The following is an 18971-nucleotide window of genomic DNA, read 5'->3' as shown; positions in this document are numbered from 1 at the left end:
GCTGTTTTGTATCCTAATACATCTAAAACTAAAAATACAATTAATGCCTCGATTCTCATAAGATAAATAAGTAACTCTTCACTCTAATTACTCTAAATAGATTGAGCAAATCATGCAATAATATGTCTGCCACTAATTTAGACGAAGGAGTCACTTTTTCACACAATTATAAACATGGATGCTCAATGCTCATGGATGACATGCTCGAACTACATCAGTCAGTATCGACATTCGAAATCGAAAAATAATATGTAATTCCAAAAGTTTTCAAACTTAGGTCAAGTGAATGGTTCATTGGGACGCCAATAAATCTCATTTTGCAACCTTGTTCGCAGTCCGGAACATTGTCAAAATTGCAATTAAATTATTTTTTTTGCTGTATGGTCGTGAAAAAAATTCCAAAAGTTCTGTAAACTTGGGGAAGTTTTCGATTGTAGTACTGAGGCAAAAATGAGAACCTGCAACGCTCAACGCTCAGGAAGATCAGTATAGCTTATTAATTCAAATTAAAACTTATCAATTTTAACATGAGAAACTAAGGCGTCTCCCTAGGATATTAAATTTATACAGGGTGTCCCACTATCGGTATGCTAAGTGCGAAGTAACTTGTAGTTTTGCATATCACGTGATCAGTGTCACGTAAAAATACCAAAATTACGCCAAAAATGTTTTGCTAAATTTTTTTCTTAAAATTCATGTTTTCTTCTCTAACTTCGCGCAGCCGGCATAATATAACGCTTCGCTTAAATGTGAGCATTTTGTCTATCTATACATAATATAATAAATCTGTAGAAGGGTCAATTCTGTACATTGAAAATATTGAAAAAATAAATAGCAGGGGGTGTTACTGGATCGATACCAAGCCCAAATATGTGATTAAAAAAATTTTTGTCTGTCTGTCTGTCTGTCTGTCTGTCTGTATGTTCAGGCATCACGTGAAAACTAACGGTTCGATTTCGATGAAACTTGGTATAATTATACCTTATTATCCAGGGAATAAAATAGGATACTTTTTATCCCGGAAAAATACGTAGAAAAAAAATAAATCGTAATTTTTCTTAATTTTTCCGCGCGGACGGAGTCGCGGGCGGAAGCTAGTGAAAACATAATCACGTGCGGGTAGTAAAGTTGGGCGGGTTGCTTGTTACTTGTTAGAGGTGTACACAAAAAGTTTTATGAATTCGTCTATTTGAAAAAGAAATGCATCTGGAATTTTATAAGTATTTTTTACGTACTCAGCGTATGCAAAACTACAATCTCCATTGAGCTTAGAACACCGACGGTGGGTCACCCTGTATAGGTATTCTTTCGAATAGTCAGATATAACGGCTCTAGGTGCAAATAATATTTATTAGAAAAAAATATAGGTATTTTAGCGTAGTAGGTACCTAGGTATTATATAATTTTTTCCCGTAGTCAATGTAAACAGGCATTATAATTGAATTTAATCATTTAATTTATACTAATTAATTCTTGTTTTTCTATCAAGTGACACTATCTTAACGACCTTTTTAATGAAAGTTAAAATTTAGTTTGAAAATTGACGTACTCACGTTACCACATATTTATAATATATTCTATTCTACAATATGAATTTTCTATTCCATTTATTTGTTTATAGTTTAGATTTATACACATTGTGGTACGTGAAGCTGCCCTGTGTGGACTCAAAATTAATATCCTGAAGACCCAGGAAATGCGCACTGAGGGAACAAATCAGCAACCGCTGACGCTGGGACCAGAGCAAATAAAGCGTGTCCAGCAATTCACGTATCTTGGCAGTGTTGTGTCCAATACTGGAGGTACCGAAGAGGACATCGCTTCGAGAATCGCCAAAGCTAGGGCAACCTTCGCGCAGCTACGACCCATATGGAAGTCGGAAGTGCTAACACGTGGAGTGAAATTAAAAATATTTCGCTCCAACGTTAAGAGTGTCCTCCTATATGGGAGTGAAACGTGGAGAGTCACCAAAGATATCTCGCAGAAAATTCAGGTCTTTGTCAACCGCTGCCTCCGACAAATTCTAAGAATTTACTGGCCTGAAAAGATCTCCAATGACCAACTATTGGAACGCTGCCACGAGACACCGATTTTCCTCCAAATCTTACGCCGTAAATGGACATGGATTGGCCACACTCTTAGAAGGGACACCTTACATATACCCAGGCAAGCCCTGGAGTGGACCCCGCAAGGAAAAAGAAAGCGTGGCCGTCCAAGACAATCCTGGCGTCGTTCCGTGGCAGCGGAGGCTAGGGCGATTGGTTTGACGTGGCCGGAGCTGAAGAGCGTAGCCCAAGACCGAACGCGATGGCGGCGCACTGTGGACGCCCTCTGCCCCACATAGGGGCCATAGGACCTTAAGTCAAGTAAGTCAAGTGGTACGACCAGAAATACATAACCCTTGACGGTCTGGGAGGCATGGAGTACCCCTTCAAAAATCGCATAATTTTCCTGACAATATGGACCCTTGTATGTATTTTATTTGTTTCAAATTACAATATCTTTATTTCTTGGCCTTTTTATATAAAATTTAAAAGATAGCCGGTAACATGAATTTTATTATTTTTAACTCAATTTTAGCTTATATGTTATATTAAACACACAAGTGACCCCTATATTTTAAGGGTCACTTGAAAGAATATTGGCTTCGACCCTCCGAATTTTTTCAAAATCGGGTTGCTCGTAAAATAATATTATCTGTTCCATCACTATCAAAAACTGTTCAAGCATGAAAATATAGCACACAGCGTCTAATATCGTTAGTCAGAGTCTACTGTATTTTTACAAAGGAAAATACAACTCATCTCGTAAAACAGTGTAGACCCGAAGGCTCCTGGGTTCTATTCTCAGTGGAGACGAAGAAAATAAATTCTCGGTCTGGCAGGACACAGAAGGTAGATCACCTACTTGTCCCTAAAGAAAATCGATCAGTGAAACAGATGTATGCATAATGCATCTGCCCCTTAGGTACACGACGTGACACGGGACTTCACTATGTAAAAGAAGGAATAACAAATTATAATCTCCCTGTTACAGGTTATTCAAACAATTTACATGGGAGTTGCTTTCCTCAACGACATCATCGGCACCAACAAACCAGATCCTCTTCATCCGCCAACAATAAGAACAATCAAAGATGCATTATTCAGCATTGCTTATATCTCAGCTGTATTCGTCACAATATACTTCTGGGGACTTTCCTTTATTGACAAGGACCTAGTATTGCCTGAAAGAGTCCTTAAAACCTACCCCCCATGGGTAAATCATGTAATGCACACATTTGTGTCAATTTTCATTAATATTGAAATGTTTACCGCCAATATTAAGTATCCATCAAAGACAATAAATTATACGATGGTTATATTTCTTCTATTCTCGTATATAACGACGATTTTAACTGTTTTTAATCAAACAGGACATTGGCCGTATGTGATATTCGATTCTATGAATTGGACCGGCCGATTTTTTTTTATGATCGGAATTTTTGTAATTACTTTTGGTATCAATTCGTTAGCAATAACGTTGAATAGAAAATTGTCTAAGAGTAAAACTAAGTTAACATAGGAATTGCGTAAGATAGGTACTATAAAGTACATAATATTCTGTGAAATAGATGTAATATTTTATTAAATTTAATATCTCATTAACCTTGGGGTTATTGAATTATTTTTTCTCTTCTTTAAACTTTAATTAATTAATAACGTTCGAATGATTAATAGCACTTTTTTAATCAGCCTTAATAAGTTTAAATTACGTACCTACATCGATTATATTCAGTCACATCTTTACATCGACACCGAGGTTTGTTCTCAAGATTCGATTATAAGATTCGATGATAAGATGATTATTCGATTCTATGAATTGGACCGGCCGATTTTTTTTTATGATCGGAATTTTTGTAATTACTTTTGGTATCAATTCGTTAGCAATAACGTTGAATAGAAAATTGTCTAAGAGTAAAACTAAGTTAACATAGGAATTGCGTAAGATAGGTACTATAAAGTACATAATATTCTGTGAAATAGATGTAATATTTTATTAAATTTAATATCTCATTAACCTTGGGGTTATTGAATTATTTTTTCTCTTCTTTAAACTTTAATTAATTAATAACGTTCGAATGATTAATAGCACTTTTTAATCAGCCTTAATAAGTTTAAATTACGTACCTACATCGATTATATTCAGTCACATCTTTACATCGACACCGAGGTTTGTTCTCAAGATATTATCATCTATCATATCATCATATCATCTTAAGTAAGTACCTATTATTTATAAATAATATTATATTGAATAAATGTATGGTCCGTTTGTTTTCTTAAATAGCTTTTTCTCATCAATCAATTACGCTTCTAAAAGTTCCAAATAAATAAACGATTCGAAATCGAAATGTTTATAACTACCCTTTCTGTTGAATAAAATATGTACTTAATAACTGTCAATGAAAATGAAAAGGAACTGAAAATAACTGAAAATAAAATAACTGAAAATATAAAGCCAGTCTTGTATTAACGTATTTATTTATTTAATTATTATTCTTGAGCAGAATATTTTAAACGTACATAAAAAACTAAAAGATAAACACAAAAACAGTAATATAGTATTTATCTACTATCTATACCTACATATAGTTTATCCCGCATCTCCATGCATATTTGCTCCGCTCCAATTTGGTCTTAGCGCGCTATCACACACTAGCTGCGCTCCGCGGTTTCACCCGCGTGGCTCTGCTCCTGTTGCTCTTAGCAAGATGATATATAGCCTATAACCTTCCTCGATGAATGGGCTATCTAACACCGAAAGAATTTTTCAAATCGGACCAGTAGTTCCTGATATTAGAGCGTTCAAACTTCAAACAAACTCATTAGCTTTATAATAATAGTATAGCGTTATCATACATCCTACTAATCCTACTAATATTATAAATGCGAAAGTTTGTGTGGATGTATGGATGTTTGTTACTCTTTCACGTAAAAACTACTGAACCAAAAAGGAAAAACTGGTTCATTAAATTGACCATAAATTATTGTACCTAAACAGTAAGTTTTAGGTACAAAATAATTTCCAGAAAATAAAAGATGCAAAAAGTGGTTAGTTACTATGCAATTAAATATCTAATTCATTGCGTGTTTTATGTAAAAAATATAATAAAACATTAGTAATACGCATTTACTATTTTGTATTATCTATGGTTCATTATTTTCATAGTTACCTACCTACTTCGCCATAGCGCGCGCACGCTCCGAAAAGGCGGCAGAAAAGAAAATGGCGCTCCCTGTCTTACATTTATTCGCGGGAATTTTATATTTCTATGCTTTGTGGTACGATCAAAAATATGTGGAAGTTAATTACGTGGATGGATTAGATGGTTATCCTTTTAAAAACCGAGTTCTTCTATTAACAATCTGGACACTGGTAAGTACATGATATTTTTTATTATTATTTAACATTTTAAAGAACAATCTTTATAATTACTTACATTAAAAAATTACCTATTCTTGAGGTTATTTTTTTATCAATCATATTCAATCACTGATCATTCATAACTTAAATAATTAAGCTTAAAACTTGCTTAACCACTATTTAAACACGGACTTGTAACGGTCTATGCCCACACAAATATTTCCGGTCATATTAAAATTACATTATATATAAGTAAGTACATAATATTCCCATAAAACAATTGTGTAACCTCATATCCCCGTTAAACCATTAAAATACCACTGTCCTATAAAATATTCATAAAACTCAAATGATAATATATTAACTGGGCCTTGTAAAACCTTGTAATCGCTAAAATTATATTCTGGATTACCTATTTTCAGGCACTACAAGCACTGTACATGACCACGGCATTTCTCAATGACGTCATCGGCACCAATGAAGTATCTCCCAGAAAACCACCAGCAATAAGACAAATCAAGGACATCATATTTGGTTTAGCATATCCCTCAGCTATTTACGTGTCCATAGCATTTTGGGGCATATACCATGTGCAGAAAGACCTAATATACCCTGAACATATAGAAAGGGCTTATCCCCCTTGGTTAAACCACGTAATGCATACAATTACTGCTGTACTCATGAATATAGAGATGTTTACAGCCAATATAGACTATCCATCAAAGACAATCAACCTTTTAATAGGGCAAGTGTACATCATTTCGTATCTAATTTGGATATTTATTGTTTTTGCCCAAACTGGCCTATGGCCTTATGCAGTGCTCATTCACGTGAATTGGCCAACGAGATTAGTTATAATGTTCGGAAGTTTTATTTTAGGTAATGTCTTTAATGTATTTGGTTGGACACTAAACAGAAAGCTAGCATGTAAAGCAAAAAGTGCGTAGATTTTGACTAGAAAGAATTAGGGTAATTTTGGGTAATTTTGTGTTTAAAAAATATTTTTAAACATTTTTAAAATTTAACTAACTAGTTCTTCCGCAGAGGTGTTTTTCATATTCACTTAGTACCTACAATAAAAGCAGTAAGTATCCATTATCCATAACTTTTACCAAAAATACCAAAATAATGTTTATAAAGATAAGGTAGATAACTTTAATGTGAATAAAACAGTTTTTTTAGCTTAATCGTTTATTATTTTATCATAAATAAAAATAATGACTGAAGGTAAGAAATATAACATTTAATAACTGACTGAGATTAGTTATGATAAAAACTTTTTTTCTATTCAACAATTATTTTGTACTTACTTAACTAAGTAGTTAGTTATTTATTTAAAAAAAAATACTTGCGATGTAATAAATGAAATGAAGTCGGTTAAAAAGTTAAGCCAACGGAAATATTATATAAAACGATTTACGAAAAAACAAAAATTTATTGAAATTTTTTATTCATTATTAGATATCAATACATTTATCCCACACAATCCGACAGTATTTATGTCGCAAAAAGTAAATTGTTCGATACGATGACTTAAAAAACTTTATACCTTTCATTTTTCAAGTATCAGTATGTACCTAAGTTTTTTTTCTTGAATTTACAAAATATGTTCACTTTAATAATATTTTGCAACGCCAAATTCAAAATGGCGTCCGACATGTCACAATTTGGCGCGAATTTTACACAATCGGAATTTAGTTTTCAGGTCAATTTATTAACTTTATCCATTCTAAAACTTCAGAAGCTTAGTCAAAGTGTATCGTGTTTCTGGCATTTGTCGTTTATCATGATGTTCGAGTCTCCTTGGTGAATATGTCGATCTATGGTGCGCTACTCTGTTGTGGAGCATTGTTACCAAATGTAGCAGATCCCATTGTTCGTGGTAAGAAACTATTATATCGCAGAGGTCTTGGATCATGAATGACCCGTTGATATCCCGGTAGCTGAGGTAATCTGAAAATTTGCAATTTTCAATAGATGGCAAATTATATTTTGAGCTATGTAATTGTTCTATCGAAAAAATAGTAAGAACGCAACTAAAAATATAGGTACATTTGTATAGCTTTTTGGAATTAAGTGATTATAGATACAGATAATAAACATTTAAAAATACACTGTAATTTAAAAGAATACCCTCAATTACCTTCAACAGTCGAGTAGAGTACTAAGAAATCCGAATGAGTCGGCACTACGTACGAAACGCCTGAGCTATCCAGTTCTACTCGTCTTCCACTATCTGCTTTATTGCCTCTACATGCCTGAAATATCCTTAAGTACATAATTGAAAGCAGTTTTACTTAGGAAACCTTAGTTGCAACATTCGTATATGTTCTTTATCACTTAAAAGTTCAAAATTCAACAAACAATTTTTAGTTAACGTTAAGCTCAGAAAGTAGATGAAACACCACCATTATTCAAACTCAATAACACCTAATAAAATAGGCAATTTCAATAATTTTGAAAAGAAGACACCCCTTTTCAAAATTATGGATCTTGATCAATTTCCACCCACCTGAACGAATAAAACTTTAGGCTTAGCAACCAGAGAAGCGTGGCCATGCTCCAACAAAACCAGTACGTCCTTCAGTAAATATGGTCTGTCAGCTGCATGTAACTCCCCGCCAGAGTCACCATGTGTGAGAAACGCGAAGAAAATACATGACGTTTGCTTATGGTCCTTTTTGCTGACTGTAATGTTTTCATAAATTATACGTTAGTACAGGTAACAGGTAAGTACTAAAATTTAATAAGTATATAAATATCATACTAATAAAACGTAGAGTCGTACCTACCTACTAAAAAGGTAACGAAATTATGTATAGTATATATTATATAACATATAATAATATTTAATATAGCTGTAAAAATACAATATTTAATATTTAGCTGTATAATTCATGTGAACATAAAATAACTTTAATGTAGGACTTAGGAGACATTATGTAGAGACATTTAAATTATTATTTATTTAAATATTTTAAAGTTTTTATTCTTTTACGTGGTGTTCATGCTCATATCCAGTTTTATTAAGTCATAACATCATGGTATAAATAACACATGAATGAGAAATTTGTATTGTGAAAAATGTTTGTTAATTACCTAGTTATACAGTTTTAGCCATTTTCGGCTGAAGTTTTAGTTTTAACTTTTAGGTATTGCAGGCATTAAAATACTGAAAATTATTGTTTTTTTAAGCTATTGCATAGCTTCTATCGCGGGCCTTGAGCGCGAGGACCGAATCGAGAAATTCCGTAACGAAAAATCCTCACGCTCCCCACTCCGACCGGCGGAGGTGTGGTTTGTTCTGGCTGGTTCACACTTTGATTAGTGTGAGTGCAGGTGATTAGTGCGAGTGCAGGTGTGTAGTGCGAGTAGTGTCCAATTCAACTGCGAGTGCAGGTGATTAGTGGGAGTGCAGGTCAATGGTGCAATTCGCGACGCTACACACTACGCTAAACACTAAACACTAAACACTCGTGTCCAGACGTGTTTAGGCAGGCACACTGCGAGTGAGGGGGAAGGGAGGGCGCGCGGGACGTGGCTACTCGCAGTCCACTCGCAAAAAAATAGAACACGCTTCTATTCACTTTACTACACAGCCTACTAAACACTTGCACTAAACAGTCGCTGTCCACACGTAGTTACTAAACACCTGCACTAATCACCTGCACTCGCACTAATCAAAGTGTGAACCAGCCTGAAGGCATAGCTTGCAATAGCTTTACCGCGGCAGTCCCCGAGTGCCACACGTCTTTTTGCTCTCTTTTTTATTCGTTTTAATACGTCATGAAAAAACTTACTGTCCGCAACTTTTTCCATAATTTCCGCGTGTTCCTTGTCATTGTAGGTCGTAACTAGAAATCCTAGGTTTTGGAACACCTCCGTAAGCCTGCTGACGTCTTTTTGTGTACCTTCTCTTGTGCTGGGCCGTGAATTACTAAAAGAGAAAAAATGTGTACTTACGTGTAAGTACTAGTTTACACACGTAAGAAGTGAAACTTCTTTATGACCTTATTTTTCAAAAAATAATTCACTAAGTATATGCAACTTTACAGAAATACGTCGAATCACGCGTGGTAGGGATAAGAAAAAGATGGCGCGTAACGGAAAAATGTCACGCGTAATGAAAAAATGTTAGGTACCTACACTAAATTTTATTCCAACCCCGATAAAGAAGTTTCACTTCAAAAAAAGACACACAAAACAAGCAATTCTATTTTTGTATGCAGTCATCTTCATCAATACTTACTTAAAATACCGTGTTTTCTTGTACATGTAATGATTGAAAATGTACAAATATTTCTCTCCACTCATATCATAGTACCGATCGTTAGGATTAAATATCGGTGCCGTCCGTCTTATCTCATCGATATGGCTGAAAAATGCAATATTTTCCCAAAAATAAAAAAAAAAATCTATAAAACTTAACTATATAAATAGATATTTATTTGTATATACAGAACATCAATAAACTATAAAGGTAATACTTGATAGGTAACTAAATCCTATCTAAGTAATCTTCCTTTTTTAAATTTTTTTATTTATACTGTAGGTCGTTGAGGACGTAGGTACCTGTAATAACTAGGTACCTAATGAACTAAGTAAATTGTATACTACTAATATTATAAAGCTGGAGAATTTGTTTGTTTGCTTGGACGCGCTAATCTCAGGAACCACTGGTCCGATTTTAAGCGATAAGGCTTCAGTTTACTCAAATATGTTATAAAACGTTTTATTATGTACTAATAATTTAAATAGCATTAAAGGATATTTTATAAAATAAAGTAAAAAATAAATAAATACCGAACCTTGAATTTTCAGCAATTAAACCGAAACCACCAGCATCAGCTACACTTTCGTCAGCCATTTTAACTTTTTATTTTTTAATAAAAATACACACAAACCAAAAGATTTGCAATTCAAGCACTTACTGACTGATATATCCTGTGATAAGTAGATAACAGGTATTCACCGATAAGATGCTTGTCACATTGCACTAATTTTTCTTTTATTTAATTTTTTTATTTATACAAACAATCGAGGAGAAAGTTTAGGGGCTATTTAAGGGCTTTAAACAAAGTATAAAATAATAACAGCTTTTTGAGTTTAATAAAAAGAAATGCTAAACGGAATATACATAGTTAGGTAACACTGCAGCTAGGTAACGAATTTTTTACGCGACGCAGATAGATTTAATAAACTTAATTTATTACTCCTAGGCTTACTCCTAGGCCTAAAAAATGTCACATTTCAATGAACTAAAATAATCGGGAAAGGGAAAATAATTTAAAAACCGTGTTCAAATATAAAAATATTTTATTCAAAAATTATATTATCACCTCTGATTCAAAACCTTTAATTAAAAATGCTATTTCTTCATCCACAGCATTCTTTTTTCTCCTGCGTCTTTTTTTAGTACCTTGAATAAACTGTTTAAAAGTTAAATCCATACTTGTAAATAATCTGTTTAAAATTGAAAATAAACTTTTATAAAAACTAACTACACTTACAGCACCATTTAAATGAATGTGAATAAATGAATTGGGGTCTGTTTCATTCTCAAGTCTCATCGAGGCATTATAAATAAATATCCCATTATAGCATTTTGAATACACAGTACTCTCGAAAGGGCAACCGCAAAGAATATTTAAAGAATTTATTTTCTGCAGGCAACACTGAAACTGCGCAAACGCGTGTATTCTGCTGGAATCGTAGCTCTTGGGTTTTTTCCGTATACTGTCATCCAAATCAAAATATTTTAAAAGGACACTGGCTGCAAGTATGCAATCGTCATACTGAACTTTATTCTTATTCAACATTTCTACGTCTTCTATATTTATAATAGTTTTCTTTTTTATTTCTAGCAACTTTTTTGAAAACTTATTATTAAAATGGAAATGTCCTCTAGCATTTCCCAATTTCTCGTCAATAGCTTCTAGATAAGTGTAACATAAAATCAAACTGTGAACCTGGCCTATATGCACTTCACAGTTAGAAATCCACCAAATAATTGATAATGCAAAAAGTTGAAAATTAGACGGCAACAATTGAATGATATCAAAATCTAAATTCGGGAGTTTCTCATTGAAAAACTTATAAAAGTATTCATGTAATTGTTCCTTAGTTAGTTCAGATAGGGGTATCTCCAAAGGTCTTGTTATAGACATTTCATTACCGATAACCATTCTCTTATAGTTACAATCCCTGTCTCTGCTAACATACATAAAGTTTTCGAATGCAAAGTCTGTTAAAATATCAAAAGCATATCTAAGTATAGGTAAAATACAAAGATGAGCGTCATCTTCTGTGTAATTTTCTGCTTGTGGGGAGCAAAAATGTAAGTGATGAGTGTAGAGGTTTATAAAGCAGTGGGGTACGCGTTTTAACCGTATAATATCTGCAAACCACATGGGCATCTGGTGATCATTTTCTTCTACTACTCCATCATCATCATCGTCATCATCATCGTCATCATCATTTGAATCATCTTCACTATCTGAAGAATCAGTTGTGCTATTTGTTTCATTTTCTGTTGAAAAATCTTCCAAATCTTCAATTTCTTTTACTTGTACATTTTCATTTTCTGCTTGGTTATCATATGATAAATTAAAAAACTTAAGTGATCTGCATTCTTTTCTATAATAACCATTTATGCTTTCATTTATTAAATTTAGTACTTTATTTTTTTCATATTTCTTCAGTCTGCCTATGATTTTAGCTATAGCCGAGTCTAAGGTTTCACTCTGGAGCCACAAGAAAAGGCCATGTATACATCTCTGTTGATCATTGTGTCTCTTTTTGCCTTTTGGCATTTTCATCTGGGAAAAGAATTTACGAAACACTTTCTTTTCAACATAGTCATTTCCTAATAATGTTGCTAGTAAAGGTAGTAATTCTTTATCCAGGCCACCAAAATGCTTTGTTAAAAACTCAACTTTGTAAATTTTGCATTCAAGAGCATAAATTTTTTTATCACCTTCTTCTATTTGTATTGGTTTGATATCTATTGTATTAAATGGAATATATTGAACATTGTAAATAAAGAAATCTGAGTCATAACTGAGCACAGGGCAATCAAGGCATCTCGCTAATGCTGAAATTTCACCATCTGCCTCAAATTCACATACTGTGTACAAAACATTCATTTCATCTAAAACTTCTTTGAAAACATCTCTCAGTAGGAGTGGGAATATCTGAATACTTCCTTGCGTAACTGGATCCAAACGGGATGCTCCCTTTAGTTTTGATCTAAGTCTGCTATACGCAGTCCTTAATTTTCTTGTTTCGTAACTGCCATCAAAAATAACGTATGGAGTCACGTTGCACTTTTTCAAACTTTTGAAGAAGGCTTTTACATATGAAGCTATTCGATCATAATCTCCACCGAAAGCCGAAAAAGAATTGGTCGATCTGTAAATCTGGGCACATAGACTATGACCATCAATGACTAAATTGGTATCGTACAGGTTATGGTCATGCAAAAAACTATTTGAATTGTAGTTAATATAGGTGGTTAAACCCCTTACCCCCATTTTAAAAACTATTATTGTTTTATTTTCATCCACTTAACCTCAAATTGTAAACATGCAAATCAAATGTCAAAACAAAAATGACAGCACTGAGTACTGACAACAGATTGTCATTTGTCAATATGGTTTAAAAATGACAGAGTATTTTTAAATTAGGTAGGTTAAGATTAAAAAAATCGTAGAACTCGTGGATAAATAAACATTCATTAAATAACATCCTTAGAATTACTTCAATTTATCGTTAAGTCGGTAAGTCTACATAATAACAAAAGACAATTTTTTTTTAATGGCATTTTTGTCGTACTTATGTCAAAATTTAATTTTGACAGATGACATTTAGTAAACCGCGCCGTCCGCACTTCCTCAAAATCGCGTGGTTTCAAGGTTTGTCGTTTGCATAAATCCCATGTGGTTTAATATTTTTAATTAAATATTGCAATACATAATATTGTAAGTGCGGGTATTGCAGAATCAACGTAAATATATTCAATTAGAAAAGAAGAAGTAAGTATCATATCATCAATGTAAAATATAATAAGCGACGTGCCGCTACGACGCATAAATTTTTCATTCACATTAGTTTTCAGCCCTAAAAATGACTGAGGAAAAAGAAATTTCAACTGAGAGTAATGGACAAGAGAACAATGAAAATGGGAACAGCGAGACACCGTCGGATTTGGAAAATAATATCATCCGCCAAATGGAGTACTACTTTGGTTAGCTCAATTTGTTTATACACGTGTCATGTATAGTTTACAAGGATACTTATGACACCTCACATTCATATGATTTAAACATACTATTTCAAAGATGAGTCAACACTAGCTCACAGTACATGTCATATATTCAAAATAGATCCTAAATTTTATTGCATGCATCACACATGAGATATTCTTGTCGTCATCATGAGTCTATGCATTATTGACCCTTCTTATTACAATCTTTAGATTTGTTGTAGGTCAGCTCGGAAGGAGACCAAACATCATATTTACATGGGCTTTTAGCATAATCAAGATAAATTCATGTGAAACAATAACCTTTTAATTTTTATCATTACAATACATTATACAATTGTTCTAACGTAACACATAGATTTTATCCTCATAATTGGAAATGAATATAATTAATTATTTCTCTTTCTGTAAACTAAATATTTAATTCACAAAAAACATGTCTTAAACTTCATCATTAAACATAAAAAAAACAATATTTTTTATTTTTTTTGAACAATATGTATCAATTAATGTCTTACAATATAAATTTTCATTTCACCATTTCAGGTGACGTCAACCTCCCCAGAGACAAGTTTCTCAAAGAGCAAGTGAGCCTTGACGATGGTTGGGTACCATTAGATGTCATGCTGAAGTTCAACCGCCTCTCAAAGCTGACGACGGACCATGAAGTCATTGTTAACGCTATTAATAAGTCACCATCTGGCTTGTTGGAGGTGAGTGCAGTTTTTATTTATTTATTTTGAACAACTTTTGTAGGTGGATATTTACTTTATAAGGGCTCTACCCTTATAAAGTAAATATCCACCTACCTACTTACATATAAAAGTCACATTTCAATAAATATTAAAACTTATGTATGTTGATTGTAGTATTTGTTGGTGTAAATAAAATACTATTTTTTATATATATTTAGTTTTATAGCATTCAAATGCTTTATAAATGAGAAATATTTAAAGAATAAAAAAAATTGTATCAAAAAGGCAGGATTCGAACCTGTATCTTTTTGCCATTCCGCTTAAAAATTCACATAGACATAGTCACTTTCCACTTTCGACCACACAGCGATTGCAAATTAAAAATGAGTGTAAAATTACTTGGCTATATGCTCATCATCAATAAATGAAAATCGAAAAATTATACTAAGTTATTAAATTGACATTGGATAGAAAATTTTTTTTTTTTTTTTTTAATATTATATCTGCGATCAGTCGCTAGACTATAAGCGGATATGTTGAAGGCGCGTATGGCAGGAAGAATGCTGCTCCCATTGGAGTCCATCCTTTATTTTATCGGGCTTGGCAGCCGGCAGTGTTCACTAGTCAAAAATGTCTCGTCGCTTTTTGAGACGACGCACGTTTACAGGTTCAAGCAGTTTTGTAGCAAGAGGGTTTGGGTGTTTTCCCAATCGCACTTTGTATGAAAAATGTTGCGTACATATTTCCTGTTTGATGGTTGGTATATTCAATAAAGTGTGAACCTCTTCTGTTCTGATGAACCTGATAATTGCTTGAGAATATAGTTTTGAACTCGTTGCATTATCATTATATTAGAGTTACAGCTTGCACCCCAAAGTTGCAGTCCGTATGTCCATATCGGTTTAAGTACTGTTTTATAAATGAGGAGTTTGTTGTTCATGGACAGTTTTGAGTTTCGACCTAGAAGCCAGTGGAGTCCTCTGTATTTTAAATTTATTTCGTCCCTTTTTTTTTAATGTGTTCTTTCCAGGTAAGTCGACGATCTAGATGCATGCCCAAGTACTTGACAGTATCACAGTGGGGAAGTTGAGTATCGTTTAGTGTTACAGGAGCACAGTTATCTTTGCGAAGAGTAAAGGTCACGTGTACTGATTTAGTGACACTGGCAGTAATTTTCCATTTTTTCATCCAGGATTCTATTTCATTCAGTGCCTTTTGTAGATTTTGGGATGCTTGCATCGGACATTTGTGTGATGCAAGTAACGCTGTATCGTCTGCAAACGTCGCAACTATTACATCTGAGTTTCTTGGAATATCGGATGTGTATAGGGTGTACAAAACCGGTCCGAGTACTGATCCCTGTGGTACTCCAGCAAGGATATTGTAGAAGCCTGATGTACATTCATTTTCTGTTACTTGAAATATTCTATTGGATATAATATAAGATGCCAAATTGGATAGAAAATAAACAAATAATAATGTCACAAACATTTAATAGCACATCTAAACATTAATTCCCTAGGTATCAGAAGACAACAAGAAAGTGCGGCGAAACCCGGAGATGCCGCTCCCAGAGATGAATGAAGAGAGGCGCAAGGAACTCACAGCACGTACAGTCTACGCCAAGGGCTTCCCCAAGGACTCCACGCTCGACGACATCCTGCAGTTCTTCAAACAACACGAGCTGGTGGAAAATGTGATCATGAGACGCTACCTCGATAAGCAGAGCAAGAAGAAGATGTTCAAGGGATCGGTGTTCGCTACGTTCAAGACTAGGGAACAGGTGCGGTTAATTGATTGTTTGACATTTATTTTTATAGTCATCACATGAGAAAGAAATGAGAATTTTTTAAAGAATAAAAAATTCTCATTTATTTTAACTTTTAAGGATACCCAGGCAGGTAATTAAACGTCGCTATTTAATAAAGCATCCAGGCTAAAGCAACGGCTCATTTAAACAGGTGGCTGCAATATTTATAACTCTTAAATAAATAAATATATTTAGTCGTGAATATCACTCATAAGAATATTGTTCTTCAATTTCAGGCCACAAAATTCGTGGAGACCAAAGGCTTGAAGTACAAGGACACAGAATTACTGCTCCTGTGGCAAGACAACTATCTGCAGCAGAAACAAGAGGAATATGCTGCGCTTAAAGAGAAGAAACAGAAGAGAGGCCAGCAAAAAGAGGTAAGTTTATATAAAATCGACTTTGTCTGCATGGAAATATAAAAGTAGTCCAAGTTACTCATTATTACATCAGCTTTGTCAGTGAAAGTCACGAAAATCGGTCCAGCCGTGCCAGAATTTAGACAAAAATTGTAAAAACATTAATTATATGTTCCATATATACACACACACACACACACACACAATTATAGAATGATTGACAATTTGCAGAGATTAACTTACAATAGTTTTGAAACATAAAATATAATAATGTAAATAATTACAGGGTAATGAAGAAAAAGACACATTCAAGTTACCAACTGGTACAGTGCTGTTCTTCAATGAGGGCAACGAGACGCTCACCAGAGAGAAGATCAAGGATGCTCTAACCGAATTAGGTAATGTATTCTTCAAACACAATACAGATTTTTATTTTTATTGTCATTTGTTTAAACTTTAAACTTATTCTAATGTATGTTATGTTGAAAAAGTATGTTTTGTTGTTAATATGAAACACCAGAATGATTTATTTTATGTCTATACTAGCAGTCCGCCCCGGCTTCGCCCGTGGTACATATTTACGTTTTCCCTACATAAGAACCATCCTCGTACTTCAAGGAATATAATAAAAAAAGAATTAACGAAATCGGTTCAGCCGTTCTCAAGTTATGCGCTTACCAACACATTTTGGGATTCATTTTTATATTATAGAAGATTATTTGATAAAAAAAAACTACAAAAAAAAAACCAAACAATTACGTTTTACTGTCCCTACTTTAGGATACATAAACAAAAACATATCTAATTTGCCTATAAGTGAATGATTTATTTAACAAAAACAATGATTTATTTTTATAATGACTTAACTATGTACTTTAATTGTCATCATAATCTGTATAAATTTCCAGGTGCCGAAGTCGCCTACATAGATTTCAAGTCTGGCGACACACAAGGCTGGGTGCGTTTGACAAAAGAAAACGCGGGAAAAGAGTTGGCGGGAAAATTAACCGACGGGAAAGTTAAAATTGATGATTCCGAACTGGTGTTCAAGCTTTTAGAAGGCGATGAAGAAACTGCATACTTAGAAAAGACTGTCGAAGAAATGAGTAAAAGACGCAAAAATATGAAAAACTTTAAGAATAATAAGGGTAATAATAGGGGTAAGAACTTTAAGGGTAAAGGCAGGAAAAGGAAACATGGTAACGATGATGGGCCTCCAGCAAAGGTGGCGGCAAATAGTTAATAATATAAGATGATGAATGTATAAACTGTTGATTTGTGTTCGCTTATGATTATATGACAGTGTATTGACGGTGCTTCGAATTAAAACATATGCCGCAGAATATTTGCCTAAATTGAAAAGGCATGTGTTTGATTGTGACGTCAGCAAGACATACTATTCATTATAAAATATATAAGAAAACTATTGTTGTCACATTTCTATATTGTAAGAATTTGCTATGCTTACAAGTAATACTGTTTTAACTTTGTTAAAATAGGTTCTAATTGAGAAATTCTTAAAGAATAGAATCCCGCCTCGTGATCGAATTATTCTATTCTTTAGAAAATTATCATTCGTAAAGCATTTGGATGCCATAAAACTAAATATCAAGAGGTTCTTATTTTTTAAACACAATTTATCATAAGCAAAAATTGTTACAATATAGTCTTGAGACGCTGTGAAATGATCACTTTGTCAAATAATTAAACTATGTTGATTATTATAATTAGACTGTTTCCTTTATATTGATATGTCGCAAGTTATGCGAAAGCTAGGTATTAAATACTTATGTAAATTACTATTACTATCCAAGTAGTAAACTTTTGTATTTTTAAGAGCTAAATAAAGTTATTTTCAAAATTGTGTTTTTTTATTTCAGTAACTTCAGCCAATTTCACTTTTCTTTATACTTCTATTAGTATATTATGGTTAAAAAAAGTTTAGAAAATCCAAGAGCCTCATCATACATACTTTATTCAATTTTTATTTAAAAAAAAAAAGAAAACTACAGACTTTTCATACTCTCTTGACTATATTGACCTTCAATCTTTTCATTAAGCTTTTCATGTGTAAATATTACTACGAGTGCGTTAGAAAATAAATGTTCAACTTTTAGTTAAAAAAATCAGGTAAGGCGAGAGTATAATATAGCGGGGTTGAATATTAAAAAACTGAATGCAAAATCATAATCCGAATTTTCTATTATAACCGGAGCTATCTTCCGATCTATTCTCTATCTGCTCGGATCTATGGCTCGGATTATACCAGAGAATACTTTCTCGAATTCTTCGTAGGTAGGTAATTATTAATTTTTGCATCCACATCTCCACATCCATTCTCGTAAACTTCATTGTATGATTCAGTTTCTAAATTAAGGATAGTGTAACCAGGAGCTTCAAATTCATAAATTTGATAAAATATAAAGCTTCTGAATTTA

At 33.3% G+C, this 18971-nt stretch overlaps 4 protein-coding genes across 5 annotated transcripts; 2 read left to right on the top strand and 2 right to left on the bottom strand.

The window, feature by feature from the left end:
- The first annotated feature begins 5228 nt into the window (after nucleotides 1–5228).
- Nucleotides 5229–6593, top strand: LOC123706251 (androgen-induced gene 1 protein-like). Its single transcript, XM_045655434.1, has 2 exons — nucleotides 5229–5418; nucleotides 5829–6593. The coding sequence occupies exons 1-2, from the start codon at nucleotides 5269–5271 to the stop codon at nucleotides 6351–6353; spliced, it is 675 nt and encodes a 224-aa protein (XP_045511390.1). The 5' UTR covers nucleotides 5229–5268; the 3' UTR covers nucleotides 6354–6593.
- A 222-nt stretch (nucleotides 6594–6815) lies between these two features.
- LOC123706475 (caspase-like) lies at nucleotides 6816–10324 on the bottom strand. The gene is made up of 6 exons (XM_045655778.1): nucleotides 10215–10324; nucleotides 9656–9781; nucleotides 9207–9343; nucleotides 7919–8094; nucleotides 7550–7664; nucleotides 6816–7359 (listed from the first exon to the last, which is right to left on the bottom strand). The coding sequence occupies exons 1-6, from the start codon at nucleotides 10271–10273 to the stop codon at nucleotides 7136–7138; spliced, it is 837 nt and encodes a 278-aa protein (XP_045511734.1). The 5' UTR covers nucleotides 10274–10324; the 3' UTR covers nucleotides 6816–7135.
- A 380-nt stretch (nucleotides 10325–10704) lies between these two features.
- Nucleotides 10705–13010, bottom strand: LOC123706461 (protein asteroid). The gene has a single exon (XM_045655748.1). It carries the CDS (start codon nucleotides 12936–12938, stop codon nucleotides 10734–10736), a length of 2205 nt encoding a protein of 734 aa, XP_045511704.1. The 5' UTR covers nucleotides 12939–13010; the 3' UTR covers nucleotides 10705–10733.
- A 282-nt stretch (nucleotides 13011–13292) lies between these two features.
- Nucleotides 13293–18394, top strand: LOC123706470 (la protein homolog). 2 transcript variants are annotated; one of them, XM_045655771.1, is made up of 7 exons: nucleotides 13293–13439; nucleotides 13523–13651; nucleotides 14216–14382; nucleotides 15887–16147; nucleotides 16411–16554; nucleotides 16820–16931; nucleotides 17442–18394. In XM_045655771.1, exons 2-7 carry the CDS (start codon nucleotides 13531–13533, stop codon nucleotides 17774–17776), a joined length of 1140 nt encoding a protein of 379 aa, XP_045511727.1. In that variant the 5' UTR covers nucleotides 13293–13439; nucleotides 13523–13530; the 3' UTR covers nucleotides 17777–18394. The 2 variants fall into 2 exon arrangements, with proteins under 2 accessions (XP_045511727.1, XP_045511726.1); XM_045655770.1 differs by having other exon boundaries at nucleotides 13516–13651.
- The last annotated feature ends 577 nt before the right edge of the window (nucleotides 18395–18971 follow it).

This window comes from Colias croceus, chromosome 3 (assembly GCF_905220415.1).
Source record: "Colias croceus chromosome 3, ilColCroc2.1".
In the NCBI taxonomy this organism is placed as follows: Eukaryota; Metazoa; Arthropoda; class Insecta; order Lepidoptera; family Pieridae; genus Colias; species Colias croceus.
Note: the sequence above shows the minus strand (reverse complement) of the source record. Positions and strands in the feature narration are given on the sequence as shown.

Bases quoted from the DNA above. Each gene is read 5' to 3' on its own strand.
- LOC123706475 (XM_045655778.1), bottom strand. From the start codon at position 10,273: ATGGCTGACGAAAGTGTAGCTGATGCTGGTGGTTTCGGTTTAATTGCT. The intron at 9,344-9,655 runs GTAAGTATTGAT...TTTCTCTTTTAG, and splicing joins AAGAAAACACGGTATTTTAA to TAATTCACGGCCCAGCACAA. The intron at 7,665-7,918 runs GTGGGTGGAAAT...AGGATATTTCAG, and splicing joins CTAAAGTTTTATTCGTTCAG to GCATGTAGAGGCAATAAAGC.
- LOC123706461 (XM_045655748.1), bottom strand. From the start codon at position 12,938: ATGGGGGTAAGGGGTTTAACCACCTATATTAACTACAATTCAAATAGT.
- LOC123706470 (XM_045655771.1), top strand. From the start codon at position 13,531: ATGACTGAGGAAAAAGAAATTTCAACTGAGAGTAATGGACAAGAGAAC. The intron at 16,148-16,410 runs GTGCGGTTAATT...CTTCAATTTCAG, and splicing joins CGTTCAAGACTAGGGAACAG to GCCACAAAATTCGTGGAGAC. The intron at 16,555-16,819 runs GTAAGTTTATAT...AAATAATTACAG, and splicing joins AGAGAGGCCAGCAAAAAGAG to GGTAATGAAGAAAAAGACAC.
- LOC123706251 (XM_045655434.1), top strand. From the start codon at position 5,269: ATGGCGCTCCCTGTCTTACATTTATTCGCGGGAATTTTATATTTCTAT. The intron at 5,419-5,828 runs GTAAGTACATGA...ACCTATTTTCAG, and splicing joins TATTAACAATCTGGACACTG to GCACTACAAGCACTGTACAT.